General features: G+C 36.7%; 1 protein-coding gene across 1 annotated transcript in view; it reads left to right on the top strand.

Moving 5' to 3' along the window:
- Window positions 1-18,957, top strand: part of Fbxl4 (F-box and leucine rich repeat protein 4) — a 72,636-nt gene that overhangs the window by 12,771 nt on the left and 40,908 nt on the right. Inside the window, exons 4-5 of the mRNA XM_057791197.1 lie at window positions 12,280-12,622; window positions 18,021-18,265. Coding sequence (XP_057647180.1) covers window positions 12,280-12,622; window positions 18,021-18,265 — 588 coding nt within the window. The remainder of the gene's footprint in view (window positions 1-12,279; window positions 12,623-18,020; window positions 18,266-18,957) is intronic.

Raw genomic sequence — 18,957 nt, 5'->3', positions numbered from 1 at the left:
ACACCTATGGTTTTGAGATTTATTTTCCTAAGGTCCTGATGAAGAAGAGAGATCAGTCACATGAAAATTTAGTGCATGTTTTTTACCTAAAACACCACACGTTATGATCATAGTTCGTGCTATTTGTTTGTCACAGAATTTACCATAAATGAAAAGGCATAGTTTAACACAGTGGGGACTGGATGCAGTCTGCGTGTCAGTGGGTATCAGTATTTCTGAGTTTCAATCCAGTGTCATGCTAATTGTTTTAAGTGCAATCAAGAAAGGCCTATAGAGTGATGCCTTAGGAGGTTAGCCTTGATGGTAGGTGACTGTTTTCATGGTCAGCACAGCCATTTAAAAATAAATGCTAACTTCTAAGGAATCGCTGTGTTCCCCCAGCAGTCTGTTTATATCATTAACCTGTAGAGCAACCCCCGACTCTTGCTTTTATATAATTCCTTGAGAAGGTGATATGCTCTCATAGGTTAGTTTTCTAAATGTCCACAACATAGCCCTCCATACATGTGCTCTCCAGGTGCCTGCAACCCACCCTTTCCCTTCTTATAAGATTTTCTTTATATTGTTTCATTTCTCAGTGCAGATATAAGGGGATCAAATACATTTTGCATTTTTTTTTTTTTGTCTACACAATAATTACCACTCAGGTCATTTTGTATCTGGCTTGTTTCTCTCCTGAGCAGTATCCATGAAGCAGAATGCTCCTTTGTTTCTTTCCTATAGCTGCATGGAATGTGTCCCCACTGTGTATCCTGTTTGTTAACTACTCCTTAACCGATAGGCACTTAGCTTTTGCCAGTCTTCTGTTATTATACATTAATGCAGAGAGTAAAGTTACCACACATAGCTTCCTTCTTCTGTCAGTCTTTTTGGGGGATAGAGTCTCAGAAGAAATTCTTGACCAAGAGGGTACAGATTTGTATTTTGATGCATGGAGCCAAACTTCCCTCCAAAGGGTCTGTACCTGTTTATATTTCCACAAGAAATGTAAGTTTGCTTTGCCAAAAGACTTGCAGTATTAATAAGTTTCATAGTTTTGTAATTTATTAGGTGAAAATGTTACGTTTTATTATCTTTGTTAAAATTCTTTCGTTGTCTCTGAGGTGGAATATCTTTTCCTATATCTAAGAGCCATTTATATAGCCTTTTCCTTGGCTTATCTGATCGTTGTTTTGTCTCTTCTTCTGTTGCTTATTGATCTTTCAGTTTTCAGATCTTTATGTCAATCTTAGCTATGCATTCATTGCCCATAGTGTCGGTCATGTTCTGTGTTGTTCTGAGTATCGAGAATACATCAACATCATGTACAGAATGAAACCTTTGCCCTGTGAGCTTATTCTAGCTGAGTGGTTTATAGGCCCTTTTAAACAGGTACCAATGAACTGTGGGACCCCAGTGCTAGTGTAGGAGAAGCAGAGTGGAGAGCAGTTCCCAAGACACACTGCTGGCTTGTGTCTCTGTCCTTAGTTCTAAGGCAAGTTCCTATCTTGCCAGGAAACAATTACAGAGGTCAGCTCAAGTATTGCTGAAAACTGCTTTGATAATTTATTGTGTACAGTATTGTTAATGAAAATACAAAACCATCAATGCTTTATATATAGGCTATTTCCTGAAAGAAAAAAAAAAGCAAGAATTTGCGTCTTTTCTCGTATGAGAATTATTTATAATGTTGTCATTCTTTACTAAACTGTGAACAGATTTGAGATCTATGGAACACGTGCAGCCTTTTCTCTGATCCCAGGCATTGCTGTAGTTGATTAGATTGTGTAATTTTAAAACTTAATTTGTAGATGCCTCTGATTTGCTTTACTGATTATTTTTTAGCTTTATTCCTCAGAAAACTTGAATGAATATTAAGAGAAAAGGAGTCAGGTCAATATTTATTCCTGTGGTATTAGAAATGTTGTTTTGGTTTGGTTTTTGGAGAGAGTTTCATTCTAGCCCCAAGCTGGCCTGGAACTCACAGCAGTCGTCCTTCCTCCCATTCCAAGTGCTGAGCTTACAGATATGAGCCTCCACACAAAGCTCAAAAAAGGCTTCTTTAAGTTTTACTGATTGTGAGCTTAATAGATGCTTCATTGTCTAAAAACAAAACGAAAAGAAAGGTACCTACAGTTCTTCTGCTCAGATTCAGTGACTCTTACTATTTTGGTGGGTTTCCATAGACAGTGGGAAACATTCATTGGACATCCTTTCTCTGCTGGAAACAAAGCACACAAAGATGGCTTTTGTTCTGAGCTTATAGGCCATCCTGGAAGAGGCTGTGGCATTTTGGGGGATATGTGTTGGCCAGAGGAAAACCTGATGTGTGTGGGGCTCTGGGAAGTCTAATCTAGTAGTTTCTTCTTCAAGAAAGTGAACTTATGCAGGGTTGAGGGTAACTCCATCAGGGCTAAGAACGGTAGAGAAGGATAGCACCTTCAATGGTAAGATCAGTGTTTGAAGAAGAGAGAAGAGCCAAAGCTGTTGGGGGCTGCAAACCTCAGAAGAATGATTTAAGTTTTAAACAGGGATTTCTGGAATTTGAGTTCTCAGAGCTGTCTTGACTGTAGCGTTCTAGAAGCTACGGGAAGATTTCTACTCCTGTGCAGTTATTTACTGTGGACGTATTCTGGGAGACACCAGGAAGGAGCGGGAGAAAGGAGTCAGCTGCTGCCAACTAGAATACATGGTAATTGTCAGACTACTTACTTTCTAAATACATAGGCACTAGAAGACAAATGAAATAAGAATACCACTTATCATCAAATTACTATCGCTTGCATGAAATGAGCATGAATCTTAAATAAAGAACAGTTTTACAAATTTGCATAAAAAGGTAGTTCCCTTTCTCTTGTGGTCAAGAGAACTGTCATATCTTGGACAGTTGCCGCTTGTTTTAATTGACCAGTTTCATGACCTTTAGGAGTTAAAACAAACACTTGGGTAAAAGAATGTGTTGGAGTAGTCCAGGAATTGTATGCAGGAATGAACTTTGTACAGTCTCAAACATTCAAAAATTTAAAAGGCATGCTTTCCTATTTTTTTGTGATTTTCATTATTTGCCAACAGCATAGGAAGTTATAGGCAGTTCTGCTAGATTTCAGTGTCTTTTGGGCTTTTTGCCTAGTGCCTTCTTAAAAGGAAAGGAAAAGAGATAGTACACAGTGACCCGTGGCTGAGGATCAGAGAATAGACTAGCTCGGGTTTCCAGTTTGGAAGAAAGAGAAAGAAGGTTGGGAAGAAAACAAATTTATGTCATACTAAAGAAACTGGGATTATATTATTTGGGGATAAAGCTTAGAGATTTGTTTGTTTTTTGAATGCTCAAAACACTCTTAAAATGCAGTGAAGTTAGGAGAGCCACAGAGGCTGCCATGGGAGAATTTGCTGCCAAAGGAAGTTGCTTAAGCAGCAGTTTTGTGAATTGCCAAGTCAAGTTCTCTTGTCCTTGTAGCTCAAGGACTGTGATTTTATCATGAAGTCAGAATTGGCCAGACCTTTCACAGAGAATGGCAGCTTGTTACTTTCCAGTTAGCGATGGCCTGGACTGATGTCTCTAAGTACAAATGCAAGGTCTTTTATTGGATGTGTTTTGTTTTTAATCTTCAGAAGAAAACCTTCTAAGGATAACAGAGAGGGGTGATTATTATGGTCTATGAACTATAAAAGTTCCTGTTACTGTTCCTTGATCCCTCTGGGGATAAGTGTACTGGAATTCCCATGGAGCATTCCACTTCGGAACATATCCAAAATCATCTAACCAGAAACAGTCATGTTCCCTTGGCCACTGCAGCACTGTTCATAATAGCTCAGATATAGAATCAGCCTAAGTGCTCAACAACAGATGAGCTGATAAAGAAAACAGGACATATATGCTCAGTCGATATTAGTCAACAATAAATAAGAATAAAATTTTGTCATGTTGGAAGTATGTGATCGACTTTTTGATTTTTTTTTTTTTTTATTCTGCAGGGGTTACACTTAAAAGACTGCCTTGAGTCTCAGAGAGACTTTGAACTTTGGGTCTATTAGACAGTGTTGAGACTGTTTTAGACTATAGGAACTTTTGAAGTTGGTCTGAATGCATGCTTACATTGTGATAGGGCTAAAAGCCAGTGGGGTCAAGGGAATAAAATGTGATAGTTTGAATAGGTAAGGCCCCCAAAGGCCCATATGCTTTGTCATTAGGGAGTGGTACTACTTGAGGGGGATTCGGAGGTATGGCCTTGTTGGAGGATGTTGGGGTTTTAGGTCCAGTGTCACTCTCTCTTCCTGCTGCCTGCCAATCTAGATGTAGAACTCTCTGCTCCTTCTCCAGCACCATTTCTTCCTGTGTACTACCATGCTTCTTATCATGCTGATAATGGATAAATCTCTGAATTGTAAGCAAGCCCCAACTAAATGCTTTCCATCATAAGAGTTGCCATGGGCATAGTGTTTCTTCACAGCAATAGAACATTTAAGTGAATACATACCATTTTGTCTTTCTGGGTCTGGGACAGCTCATACAAGATGATTTTTTTCCCTAGTTTCATCCATTTGTCTCAAAATTCATGATTTCATTTTTTCAAACAACAAAGTAATAATCCTATGTGCAAATTTACCATATATTCTTGATAATTTTCCTGTTGAGGAGCATCTAGGTTGTTTTCCATTTTCTGGCTGTTATCAATAGAGCATCAGTGAAATATAGTTGAGCAAGTGTTTCTGTGGGTAGGATGAAACATTCTTTGGGTATATGCTCAAGAATCATAGATTCCATCTTCATGAGGAACCTCCACACTGATTTTCATAGTGGCTGCACAAGTTTACACTCCCACCAGCAATGGAGGAGTTTTCCCTTTGCTCCATATCCTCACAAGCATGAGCTGTCACTTATTTTATTGATATTAGCCATTATAACAGGCGTAAGATGCAATTTCAGCATAGTTTTGATTTGCATTTCTCTGATGACTAAGGATGTTGAACATTTCTCTAAGTGTTTTTCAGCCATTTGAGATTTTTCTGCTGAGAATTTTCTGTTTAGAACTGTACCCCATTTTGAAATTAGTTTATCTGGTTTTTGATATCTAGCTTTTTGATACTGTACCCCATTTTGAAATTAGTCTATCTGGTTTTTGATATCTAGCTTTTTGAAACTGTACCCCATTTTGAAATTAGTCTATCTGGTTTTTGATATCTAGTTTATCTGGTTTTTGATATCTAGTCTATCTGGTTTTTGATATCTAGTCTATCTGGTTTTTGATATCTAGTCTATCTGGTTTTTGAGTTCTTTAACATTTGGATATTAGCCATCTGTCAGACGTATAGTTGGTAAAATCTGTACCTATACTGTTGATTGCTGCTTTTTCCATATGATAGTGTCCTTTGCCATGCAGACTTCTCAGTCATGAGGTCTCATTTATTAATTGTTGATCTTACTGCCTGTGGTAACAGTGTTCTCGAGAAAGTCTTTTCCTGTTCCAGTGAATTTGAAGCTGTTCCCCACTTTCTCTTCTTCCCAGTTTAGTTTATCTGGCTTTATGTCGAGGTCTTCCATCCATTAGTTGTTGAGTTTTGTGCAGTGTGATAAGTAGGGATTTATTCGGATTCTTCTACATATAGCTATCCAGTTTGACCAGCATCATTTGTTGAAGATGCTGTCTTTTTTATTCACCCCAATGTGTGTTTATTTATAAACATAAGGTGTCCAAAGGTGTTTGGATTTATGTCTGGGTTTTCAATTCAATACCATTGATTGATGTAACTTTTTGTGCCAATACCATGCAGTATTTATCACTGTAACTTTGTAGTACAGCTTGAAATTGGCATGTGATGTCTCATATAGTTCTTTTATTATTCAGGATCATTTATGCTATCCTGGATTTTTTTTCTTATGAAGTTGAGAACTGTCCTTTCAAATCTGTCTTTCAAAGAATTATGTTGGAATTTTGGTGGAAATTAAATTGAATCTGCAGGTTGTTTTTGTTAGGATGGCCATTCTTACTGTATTAATACTACTGATCTATGAGCCTTGCATTTTCCATCTTCTAATATTTTTAATTTCTATCTTCAAGGACTTGGCATTTTTATTGTAGAAATCTTTGCTTCCTTGGTTAGAGTTACTCCAAGCTATTTTACATTATTTGAGACTATTGTGAAAAGTGTTGTTTCCCCGATTTCTTTGTCCATTTATCATTTATATATTGGAGGGTACTGTTTTTTTTTTTTTAATTTACTCTGTATCCAGCTACTTTACTCAAAATGTTTATCAGCTGTTGAATATGGAAATGTTGGTGAAATTTTTAGGGTCTTTAATGTGTATACATCTGCAAATAAAGATACCTTGACTTCTTCTTTTTTTTTTTTTTTTTTTTTTTTTTTTACCAATTTTATACCCTTGATTTCCTTGAGTTGTCTTAATGCTTTAGATAAGTCCTCTGTGTATGGAGAAAGTGGGCTAACTTGTCCCTGACCCTGATTTTAGTGGAATTACTTTGAGTTTCTCTAATTTAAGTTGATGTTGGCAGTAGTCTTGTTGTAAATTGCCTTTATTATATTTAGGCTTATCCCTTGTATGCCTAATCTCTCTAGGAATTTAATAATGAAGGGGTTTTGAATTTAATTTTAAGAAAATTTTCTATATCTTATGAAATAATCATGTAGTTTTTGTCTTTCAGTTTGTTTATATGGTGGGTTATATTTATTGATTTATATATGTTTAACCATCCTTTCATCTTTGGGATGAAGTCTACTTGATCATGAAGGATGATTTTTTGACATTAATTAATTAATTTTTAATTGACTTTTTTTTAAACTCTACAGTTTTCTCTGCTCCCCTCCCTGCCTCTCCCCCTCTACCTCTCCCCTCCCCCATGGTCCCCATGCTCCCAATTTATTCAGGAGATCTTATCTTTTTCTACTTCCCATGTAGATTAGATCTATGTAAGTCTCTCTTAGTGTCCTCATTGTTGTCTAAGTTTTTTGAACTTGTGATTTGTAGGCTGGTTTTCTTTGCTTTATGTTTAAAACCACTTATGAGTGAAAAACCGCCATGCTAATATCCAAAGTGGTTGTACAATTTTGCATTCCCACCAGCAATGGATGAGTGTTCCCCTTACTCCACATCCTCTCCCACATAAGCTATCATTGGTGTTTTTGATCTTAGCCATTCTGACAGGTGTAAGATGATATCTCAGAGTTGTTTTGAGTTGCATTTTCCTGATAGCTAAGGAAGTTGAACATGTCCTTAAGTATCTTTTGGCTATTTGAAATTCTTCTGTTGAGAATTCTTTGCTTAGTTCTGTACCCCATTTTTAAAATGAGTTATTTAGAATTTTGATGTCTAATTTCTTGAGTTCTTCATATATTTTGGAGATCAGTCCTCTGTCTGATGTGGGGATGGTGAAGATCTTTTTCCTTTCAGTAGACTGCCTTTTTGTCTTACTGACTATGTCCTTTGCTTTGCAGAAGCTTCTCGGTTTCAGGAGGTCCCATTTATTTATTATTGCTCTTATTGTCTGTGCTACTGGGGTTATATTTAGGAAATGGTCTCCTATGCTATGTATTGAAGACTACTTCCCACTTTCTCTTCTATGAGTTTCAGTGTGGTCATATTTATATTGAGGTCTTTAATTCATCTGGACTTGAGTTTTGTGCATGGTGATAGATATGGATCTATTTCCATTCTTCTATATATTGACATCCAGTTATGTCAGCACCATTTGTTGAAGATACTTTCTTTTTTCCATTGTATAATTTTAGTTTCTTTGTCAAAAATCAGGTGTCCATAGGTGTATGGATTAATATCTGGGTCTTCAACTCAATTCCGTTGGTCAACCTCCTTGTTTTTATGCCAGTACTAAGTTGTTTTTCTTGCTGTAGCTCTGTAGTAGAGATTGATGTCAGTCATGGTGATCCTTCTGGAAGTTCCTTTATTGTATAGGATTGTTTTGGCTATTCTGGGTTTTTTGATTTCCATATGAAGTTGATTATTGTTCTTTCAAGGTCTGTGAAAAATTTTGTGATTTTGATGGGAATTGTATTGAATCTATAAATTGCTTTTGGTAGGATTGCCATTTTTTACTATGTTGATCCTACCCACCCAAAAGCATGGGAGATCTTTCCATTTTCTGGTATCTTCTTCAATGTTGTTCTTCAAAGATTAAAGTTCTTATCGAATAGGTCTTTCACTTCTTTGGTTAGTGTTACCTCAGAATATTTTATGTTATTTGTGGATATTGTGAAAGGTGATGTTTCTCTGATTTCCCTCTCAGCTTCTTTATTATTTGTATATAAGAGGACTACTGATTTTTTTGAGTTGGTCTTGTATCCTGCCATATCACTGATGGTATTTATCAGCTGTAGGAGTTCTTTATTAGAGTTTGTTTTTTTTTTTTTTAGCTTGGGTCTTTTTATAGGTGAATTGAGTCCATTGATATTAAGAGATATTCATGACCAGTGGTTGTTAACTCCGGTTATCTTTTGGTAGTAGTGTTTGTGTGTTTCCCTTCTTTGGGTTATGCTGGGGGGGGGGGGTTATCAGATATCTGTTTTGTTAGCTTCCTTGTGTTGGGGTTTTCCTTCTAATACTTTCTGTAAGGCTGGGTTTGTGGATACATATTGTTTAAATCTGGCTTTGTCATGGAATATCTTGTTTTCTCCATCAATGGTGATTGAAAGTTTTGCTGGGTATAGTAGTCTTGGCTTGCATCCATGGTTTCTTAGTGTCTGCAGCACATCAGCCCAGGACCTTCTGGCTTTTGTGGTTTCCATTAAGAAGTCGCGTGAAATTCTGATAGGTCTACCTTTATATGTTACTTGTCCTCTTTCCTTTGCAGCTCTTAATATTCTTTCTTTATTCTGTATGGTTTTACATTTTGATTATTATATGATGAGGGAACTTTTTTTGATCTAGTTTGTTTGGTGTTCTATAAGCTTTGTGTACCTTCATAGGGATATCCTTCTTTAGGTTGGAAAAGTTTTCTTCTATGATTTTGTTGAATATATTTTCTGTGCCTTTGAGCTGGAGTTCTCCTTTTCTACCCATTTTAGTCTTAGGTTTAGTCTTTTCATGGTGTCCCAGATTTCCTGGGTGTTTTGTGGTAAGAATTTGTTGGATTTAATGTTTTCTTTGCTCAATGAGTCTATTTCCTCTGCAGTATCTTCAAATACCTGAGATTCTTTCTTCTATCTCTTATATTCTGTTGGTTATACTTACCTCTGTAGTTTCTGTTCTTTTCCCAGATTTTCCATATCCAGAATTCCCTCAGTTTGAGTTTTCTTTATTACTTCTATTTCAGTCTTCAAGTCTTGAACTGTTTGCTTCACCTGTTTGATTGTTTTTTCTTGGTTTCCTTAAGTTTCTTTGAGGGATTTATTAATTTCTTCCAATTTTTTGTTTGTATTTCTTTCCTCCATTTCTTTAAGGGAGTTTTTCATTTCCTTTTTAAAGGTCTCTATTATTTTCATAAAGTTACGTTTAAAGTTGTTTTCTTCTGCTGCTTCTGGGTTAGGATAATTAAGTCTTCCTGTTAGGTGACCACTGGGTTCTGGTGATACCATGTTGCTTTTTAGGTTGTTGGATGAATTCTTGCATTGGCGCTTACCCATCTTTTTCTTCAAATGAGGCCGACAGTGTCTTTGCATCTTGGTCCAATCCTTGCAGTGGCTGTCTGAGTGTTTGGGAATTTTTTTTAGTCTTCTCTGTACTGTCAGTGTCTGTGTCTCAAGAAACCTCTGAGGTCTCTCTAAATCTGCTCTCTTGTCTTCTTTCCTGGTTTTCTCTCTTGGTCATCTTTCTAGACCCCCTTAGTGTTATAGCAAGCTCTTGGTCCTCTCTGTATTGTAGCAAGCTCTTAGTCTCCTTAGAATTGTAGCAAGCTATGTTTCAGAGTTCCACTGAGGTTACAGGAAGATAGGCGAGTTCTGGGGTGGGATGGGACTAGTAGTTTGTAGCGTCTGGTGGATGGGGTTGGGTAATGGGGGAGCCTTCTGCAGAGAACTCCCCTGCTGACTGTCTGGAAAAACCGAGGGAGTTGGGGGAAGGGGCCTGGGGTTTTGTCCCACTGTGGAGGTCCTAGAGAGTGGGGTGTCCTGCCACATGGCTATTCACTCACCTCTTAATTCCCCTTAGTATTGGAGCAAGCTCTTAAGTCCCCTCAGAATTGGAGTAAGCTGTGTTTCAGAGTTCCACCAAAGTTGCAGGAGGATAGGCCAAGATCTCTCTAAATCTTTATGTAGGCACTTAGTGCTGTGAATTTGTCTCTTTGAACTTCCTTTATTATGTCCCGTAAGTTTGAGTATGCTGTGTATTTGTTTTCATTGAATTTTAGAAAGTCTTTAAGTTCTTTCTTACTTTCTGTCTTGACCCATTTTTCATTCAGTAATAAGTTGTTTAGTTTCCATGAGTTTGTAAACTTTTTTTCCTGCTGTTGTTGATACCCAGCTCTAATCCATGGTAATAAATACTGGGTATTATTTCAGTTTTCTTGTATCTATTGAGACTCATTTTGTGCCTGAATTTGTGGTCAGTTTTGGAGAAAGTTTCTTGAGGTCCTGAAAAGAGGTATATTCTGTTGTGTTTGGGTGAAATGTTCTGTTAGTTTGGTTTATAGTATCAGTTAGCTCCAGCATTTCTCTACTTAGCTTTTGTCTGGATGACCTGTCTGTTGAACAGAGTAGGGTACTGAAGTCTCCTTCCACCATGAGTGTGTGTGTGTGTATTAGTCAGGGTTTTCTAGGGTAGGAGAACATACAGAATGAATTTTTTTGTATGTGTGTGTGTAAGGAGGAATTATTAGAATGATTTATAAGCTATGGCCAAACTAATCCAGCATTGACTGACTATGAACAAAAGTCTAAGAATCCAGAAGTTGCTCAGTCCAGAAGACTGGCCTGGTCTTCAGTGCATTCTAGAATCCAAAGAAGTAGGCTGTAATGCCAGTAAAGGAATGGATTTACTAGCAAGGTGAGGGAATCAGGGAAAGAGCAAATGCTTCTTTATTCCATGTCTCAATATAGACTTCGAGCAGAAAGTATAACCAGATTAAAAGGTGTGTCTTCTCATCTCAAGACCCAAATTAAAGGCAAGTGTGTTTTTCTGCCTCAACCTCCACATCAAAGGTCTTTCTATTTTAAAAGTCCCAACTAGAAGTGAATTCACCCACTTCAAACCAAGCAAAAAATCTCTCACAGGTGTGCGCGACATTTCTGGAATTATAGTTCATTCCAGATGTAGTCAAATAAGCAACCAAAAATATCCATCAATGTGTATAAGGGTCAATATGTGATTTAAATTATAGTAGTATTTCTGTTATGAATTTGAGTGTTCTTGTGTTTGGGGCATAGATATTAAGAATTGAAATGTCCTCTTGGTAAATTTTTCCTTTGATGAGTATGTAGTGTCCTTCCCTATCTCTTCTGATTAGTTTTAAAGTCTATTTTGTCATAAATTAAGATTGCTGCAACAGCTTTCTTCTTAGGCCTGTTTATTTGTAATCTTTTCCCATCATTTCACCCTGAGGTGATGTCTATCCTTGATGTTATGAGGTGTTTCTTGGATGCAGCAGAAGGATGGATACCGTTTTGACGTGCATTCTGTTAGTCTGTGTGTTTCTTTTTATTGGGGAGTTGAGACCTTTGACGTTGAGACATATCAGTGACCAATGATTGTCAATTACTGTTATTTATTGTTGTTGTTGGTGGTGGTGATAGTGATGATGGTGGTTGTGTGTGTGTGTGTGTGTGTGTATGGTGTATGTGTGTGTGTGTTTCCCTTTTTGACATTGCTTGTCTGGGATTATTTATTTCCTGTTTTCTTATTATTCTTTTTCTCTCTTTTATGTAGTGAACCTCTTTTGGTTAGATTTTTTTCTTCTAGCATGGCTGCTTTTATATTATTTTGTATTATTTTAATCCTGATTAAATTTGGTTTTATCATGTAATGTGTTTTTTTCTCCATCTCTGGTGACTGAAAGTTTTAGTGGATATAGTAATCTGTGCTGGCAACAATCATTCTGTAATACTGAATTTGGTTCTTCAGATACCTTTAACTATTGCTTCTCATCTTTAGCCAATGTGAAATTTTGGGGAAAATGCAACCAGAATTTGGAGGACTTGTCAAAATATTTTAAGTAGAGATATCTGACATTTAGTATTTTTAATTTTTAAAAATAATATTTTTGAAGTGACTCTGTGTTTGACTCTGTTCACCCTATTTTTCCTTTGTTTCACACTGTATGAGTTGGGTCGGGGATGCACGCTAGCAGCACTGGCAGACCTCATTCTAAACTGCAGCGGCATTTCTTTCTTTGGCAGGTGGGAGATTCTTTGGTCAGAGAGACCTACGAAGGTGAATGCTTCCCAGGCTCGCCAGTTTAAACCTTGTATTAAGCAGATAAATTTCCCCACAAATCTTATACGACTGGAAGTAAATAGTTCTCTTCTGGATTATTACACCGAATTAGATGCAGTTGTGCTCCATGGTACGAAGGACAAGCCCCTACTCTCTCTCAAGACTTCCCTTGTTGACATGAATGATCTAGAAGATGACTATGAAGACAAGGACGGCTGTGGAATGGACGGCCTTAACAAAAAGTTTAGCAGTGCTGCCCTTGGGGATGGGCCAAATAATGGGTATTTTGATAAACTACCATATGAGGTAAGCCAAAAGTAGTTGCAATATTGGATATAGCACTACAGAGTTTTAATACTGGAATGACTGCTTGTTTTTGCTAGGTATCAGCATTGGTGAGACACATAAAACCTGATATGTTAGAGATTCAGTATGGAAAAAAACTAAAGAAATTTATTTTAAATGAATTTCCCTTTGTTTTGGATTGACGTCAGAGACTCTGGATAAACTATTAAATGTGTGTTGTTCTGTCAGTACTTAGTCAGAGCCCAGAACATACACCAATAATAAACTGTACTTCACTTTTCTTAGTGGTGTAGTACAGCAATATGTGCTTGACGCTTTACCTGTTAGACTGCAGATCGGCGGGTGAATGTTTATCCCACTTAATAGCCACAGCTTCTCTGAGGACCATCTTCTTTACCAGCTCTAGTCTATATTCAAACTATAAATTTTGATCTTGACTGACACAGTGTTCCTTTTATGAGAAATGCCTGTTTGATATCTAGTTTGAAATCTTGTTTTCAGTGTGTCTCTTTGGGACTTTCTGTGGTTATTTGTCCTCCCTGCCTCTAGACATCAAATGCCAGGAGTATTCTGTAGAAATGTGATGCCAAAATCTCTCCCCAACTGTTTCTAATGCTCTGGAGCCAGGTAGACCTGGCATTTATGTCTTTTTTTGAAAACTGTGTGTTGTTACAATAAAATGTGATCTTTTTTAATGACAATTTTAGATCCAAATAACCCATCTAGATATCATTCTTATAAATGGATGGATATTTTACTTTTCAGTATAATGATACTAGTAGCTAAACTTGCATGGAATGATTAGTCAGCCTCTTGAACATCAAGGAGTCATAGCAACTCCATCTGTTGAGTAGTTAAGAGTTAAGCTGCTGTGTAAAGTGGCTAAAGTTGTTAGGTATAGAGATTAAGGATCTGCAGTGTCAGTCGGGAGGCATGGACCCAAGGTTTCACCTTGGACAGAAACAGCACAGATTAAGCAAGATCATTAATACCTTATCTGGGAGAGGAAGGCTACATGGGTAGATTGATTTGGAGAGAGGGGCATAGATGGTGATAATGCTGTTCCTTGAGATCTGTTTGGCAACATTCACCTATAGAAAGTGAGTTGTTTTCCATTTTTACCTACTTCCAAAAGCTGTTAAAATAGGAATTTAGATTTAATATATTTTAAATAATTTTTACTTTTATCCAAACTTGATAAAATACCTAGCTTGTAGCATTAAAAGAAATGGAGACAGAGAGAAGTGACTATTCAGAGATGAGAAGAACAGTGGGGCCACTCTTGCATTGCAGAACATCCCGTTCCACTGCACCAAAGAGCATCCTCAGAGTTTGCCAAGAGCTTTGCAGAGTCTCCATCCAGCCAGTGATCTTCAGGGTGCTGTGTTTCTCCAATGCTTAGCAAAATTGGTTGAGATGGGGTCATGGATACTTTAGAATTAGTAAATAATTTGCTAAAAGTCTAGAGGAGATGCATGATTATAATGTTGTGCTTTACACTTTTGTATAACTTTTTGAATGGGAGAAAAGACTATAGAATAATAGGTAATATTCCAGAAATTGCCCATAATATTCAGGCAATTTTATATATGTGCTTTATTCCATAATTAAGCATGTATAAATGAGCTGGGTGTTGGTAGGGCATGCCTTTAATCCCAACATTCTGGGAGGCAGAGTCAGGTGAATCTCTATGAGTTTGAAGCCAGCCTGGTCTACAGAGTGAGTTCCAGGCAGTCAGGACTACACAGAGAAACCCTGTCTGGAAAAAAAACAAAAAACAAAACAAAGGTATAAATGGGAGAGAGCGTGTGTGTAAATTTTTTGTAGGTGTAGTCTTTCTCAGTGAAAGGAAGCAATGGGAGCTTCAGTAGAGTCAGAAGGTCTCTGTGGAGTGGATTGTGAAATTTTAACTTCTTTGTATAGTAAAAGGTAAGAGCCTGTGTAGAGTTTCAAATACATGATGCAACACACTCTCTAGAAGAAGCTAGGAGACAGAACCTGGATTCTTGAAGGGGCACTGATTAGATGTAAGGAAAAGGGTTTCATGTAAAACATCAGTTCTGCAAAACAGGTTGAGCAGTCTCATGGAGTAGACAGAGGTGCAAGAGCAGGGAGATCAGCTGTGTTTGGGATCCTTTTGAACACATCACATCCTCTGTTCATTGTGATCCCCTAAAGGAACTTCATGCTATGGACACAGCTTGATAGACAGTAGATACTACATTAGCAGTGATTAAGAGCGGTGGCTATTTAGTCTAAAATCTGTCATTCTTTTTTATTTAATCAAACTTCAAAAGAGCATCTTCAAATGTTAGCGTCATGGTTTTAGTGACTTCATTCTTTTTATATTTTGATATTTTCTCAGGATGTTATATTGGGTATCAGAATTAAATTGGATCTAAAAACATTACTTAATACCATTGTGAAAGTTCTAGTTAATACTGTAGACATGAGGCATATAAAAGGTGTAATTTTTGTAAAGTAAGCTATAAAATCATTTGCAGACAAGATGATTACATATTAGAATATTCAGGAGAATTAGGAAATAAAAGTAAATTGACAGTTTCACAGTAATAGATAAATATCCATAGCTTTAGAAATGCCTGGACCATAAAAGATAATTAAATGTTAAGTCATACCATGCCCTTGAGTAGAAAGACAAACTAAGACAAAAGTGTCATGCATGTTTACCCACATACACGTGGATCCCACAAAGATAGTGTCAGCTTTTCTTAAAGTTCTGTACTTAATAAGTCCCAATTGAAATATAAACAGATTTTTTATATGAAAAGTTCACCTAAGAAAAATGAAAATAATGAAGAAAATTCTGGAAAAGTGATCATGATTCTCACTTTGATTCTAACACTCGCTAAAATTGTAGTAGACTCGGTTCTCATTGAAGGTTAATGAGAGAGATGATGGGCAGATAAATAGCTGAGTCCTTGAATAGACCAAGAGGAAAGAAGAAAACACTTGGGATTAAATTTCTGTAATTAGCAGCAATAGCAAAAATAAAAGGGACTATGAAGAGGAGGTGGTGGGTGATGAGGAAGAGAGCTAGAGGGATAAAGACAGTTCGGTATGTTCCCGCTTCTCTGCCTTTCAGAATGGCAGCATTTTAGTATCAGTATTGTCAAATACATAGGTGAATGGATACGTGTATACACTATGAATATATAGATTGATGTGAACACTCAGAACAACTTTTAAATGTATGTAACTTACTCTCAAGATATATTTGCCAGTTTGCCAGGATGAATATGCATACATAATACATATACACAATGATACTTCAGTATTATTTGTAATAAGAAAACAGCAGGAAATACATCAATAAGCAACTATTTTATTGTTACTGTGTCATGTGTGTGAAATGGAATAAGGTGGGTCTGTTTGTACAGATAAAGACCTACAGAGTATGTCATTGAATATAAAAGCAAGATGCTAAACAACAAACATAGTCCCATTCTTTTAGTGCATACCCAAGAACAGTTCATTTCTCTGGAAGAGATGGAAAAAAAGTGTTAATAGTGCTTTTCTCTGATGTATGTATATGTTTAGTGGGAGGGGTTACCTCATTTCCACATTTCTTCTGCGTTTAACTTTTCTAATTTTTTAACTGCATATTTTTGCTTATATATGTCTACAGAGTTATCTGGATGATGGAAATTTATTTAAGATGTTTGATTATGATATGGATTATTCTTTTTAAATTAATTTTTAAAATTTATTTTACGGGCCAACCAGAGTTTCCTTCCCTTCTCTCCTCCCATCTCCTTCAATACCCCCACTCCTATGCACTCCTCAGAAAGGATGAGGCCTCCCATGGGAGTCAACAATACATGGCATATGATAGGGATTCTTCAGTGGTACTTTTCACTGAAGGAGACTGGGCTCTTGTTGAATGCATCATGGGTACTTAAAGCTATTGAGCAAGTTGAGGATCAGGGGGTGGGGAATCTCTAAGAAGTACTGCAGGAGAAGGAGCGATTTGAGCTGACCTGAAATGATGGGATTTGTGCTTAGGGACAGGTGATCAGCTACCTACATCATCGTGGAGGGTGAGAAGGGTTCTTGCTCACTTAGTGGTTTTAGATTTTGTTTGTGTGGTAAAACTGAACTTTAGAAAGCTATATAAAATGGGCGCAGGAGAAGTCTAGATAATGTCTAGAAAATGGACTAAGTATTGGTCAAATAGAATATTTCAGCTTTTATACAAATAGTTTTTATTTCCATTTTTATAAGTACATATGCAGGCATGCAAACATCCTGAAGTCATTTTTATAGCCTAGTTTAAATGCTAAAAATAAATAATAAGCCTTAATAGATACAGTATGTTAATCAGCAACTGCTCTTGTTTTATAATCTTGAAACTTATTTTAAAGATTATATTGTTCATCTGAATTTTAGAATATTTGACTCAAAGCAGTGAATTTCTGATTTAACATTAATATTGAGTTTACATGATAAATTGAAGAAGGTCATTTATTTTAAAGGGTATAATTGCTTACGGAGAAAATTCAGGTTGATACTTTATGTTAAATTAAAAAACTTAACCTCTCTCATCTAAAGATTTTTTATCATTAAGCTAATGTGCAGTTTTTTATTAAGATTCTTGGTTCAGTTCAGGCTGCTTAAAACATTGTTCTTTGAAAACTAGTTTAGTTTCCCCAGCTGGAAAGCAAATCTCTGACTAGTTCAAAGATAATTGAAATTAAGAGGTCCCTCTTGTCTCCCTTTCCTAGAATTCTGTATTAGCTCCTGGCTGTTCCCTTTCAGCTCCTGGAGTACCCTGTGTTACTCTTTTTCTTTCGCAAGCTTACTGTGCCAGTGTAGTTTGAATCCTTTCCATAGCCCTCATTCCTTTCAGGATAAATCCAAGTGAAACTCTGTGTAACCCATTCTCACCACCAGACTCTCTTCACCTCTAAATGGCACTTGTCTGACAGGAGTATACTGCTGTCTGGAATAAGGTCCTCATAGGTCTTCAATAACACTGTGGGCTTCTCTTTGTCAGTGTTGTTAAAGCATCCTACTTACTGATTCCACCAGAACTGAGTGGAAGCTCTTTTCTATTGTTATAACCAGTATCTGCCATATAGAAAGTGTTGTCCATGAAAATTTTTATTGTTCAACAATTACCAGTGTATATATCCTTGTACAGTATGAAAATGAATTGTCAGTTTAAGTTGAGAATTTGAGCAGTTTTTAAATTCAGTAAAGTCTAATGTATGTGTAGTTTGTTTTTATTTGAACACTTTAGTGAATATTGATTTATCTACTATGCGAAGATATTGCTTGAAACTGTGATACTGCTCTTTATTAGACCACACTCTGTGTTTGTAAAAAGTGATACTGTTCTTCACTCTTGATGATCTTGACTTTCTGTTTTATATAGCTCATTCAACTGATTCTGAATCATCTTTCACTACCAGACCTGTGTAGATTAGCACAGACTTGCAGACTTCTACACCAGCATTGCTGCGATCCTCTGCAGTACATCCACCTCAATCTGCAGCCATACTGGGCAAAGCTAGACGATACTTCATTGGAGTTCCTACAGGCTCGCTGTGCTCTCGTCCAGTGGCTTAACCTATCTTGGACTGGCAACAGGGGTTTCATCTCTGTGACAGGATTTAGCAGGTACTTACAAAACTGTGTTGAAACTTTTTATTAAGAGACTAGACTTTGTAAAAGTGCTCTCAGTCCAATTTATAAGCTGTATTTGTACATTTTAAGAATAAAAAGAATTAGAGTTCATGGTTAGAATATTGGTATTTATAAAAATGAATAAGTGTTAACTATCCTCTTCAGCTAAACTTCATAATGACGTAAGGGCCAACTGTATCCTTTACTTCTTGTTTAGATCTCAAATGACTTTCAACCGAACTGCTTTTTTTCTTTCTCGTATTTTCAGCACAGATGATTAACACATTTAAAAAACTATTTCCAAATCAAAATCTACCTCTCTAATGTGATTTGTCAGAAATGGAAAACAATTTATTACAGAACATTTTTAATTAAATCTTAATTACATGTGCAATACATCACCCAAATTTAGAAGCTCATTTAAGCTAATTATGTTGAAAATGAAATTGCATGCTAAATAGAGGACGGCGCTTGCAGACCTGCCCAGGTGTTTCTGCTCCTTTCTATTTAAGCATTTAGTTTCCTTACTATTAAATGTCACCTGTTAAACATTTGAAAGCTTGCGGAAGTGCATATTCATTTAGTAATGCCATAGTAATTTTCCCTAGGATACAAACAGGTGCTTTTTTCTTAACCTTGATGGTTATTCTTGTATTGCCATATGATCCCATCATTTTCATGAAGTC

The sequence above is a fragment of the Chionomys nivalis genome, chromosome 16 (assembly GCF_950005125.1).
Source record: "Chionomys nivalis chromosome 16, mChiNiv1.1, whole genome shotgun sequence".
In the NCBI taxonomy this organism is placed as follows: domain Eukaryota; kingdom Metazoa; phylum Chordata; class Mammalia; order Rodentia; family Cricetidae; genus Chionomys; species Chionomys nivalis.
Note: the sequence above shows the minus strand (reverse complement) of the source record. Positions and strands in the feature narration are given on the sequence as shown.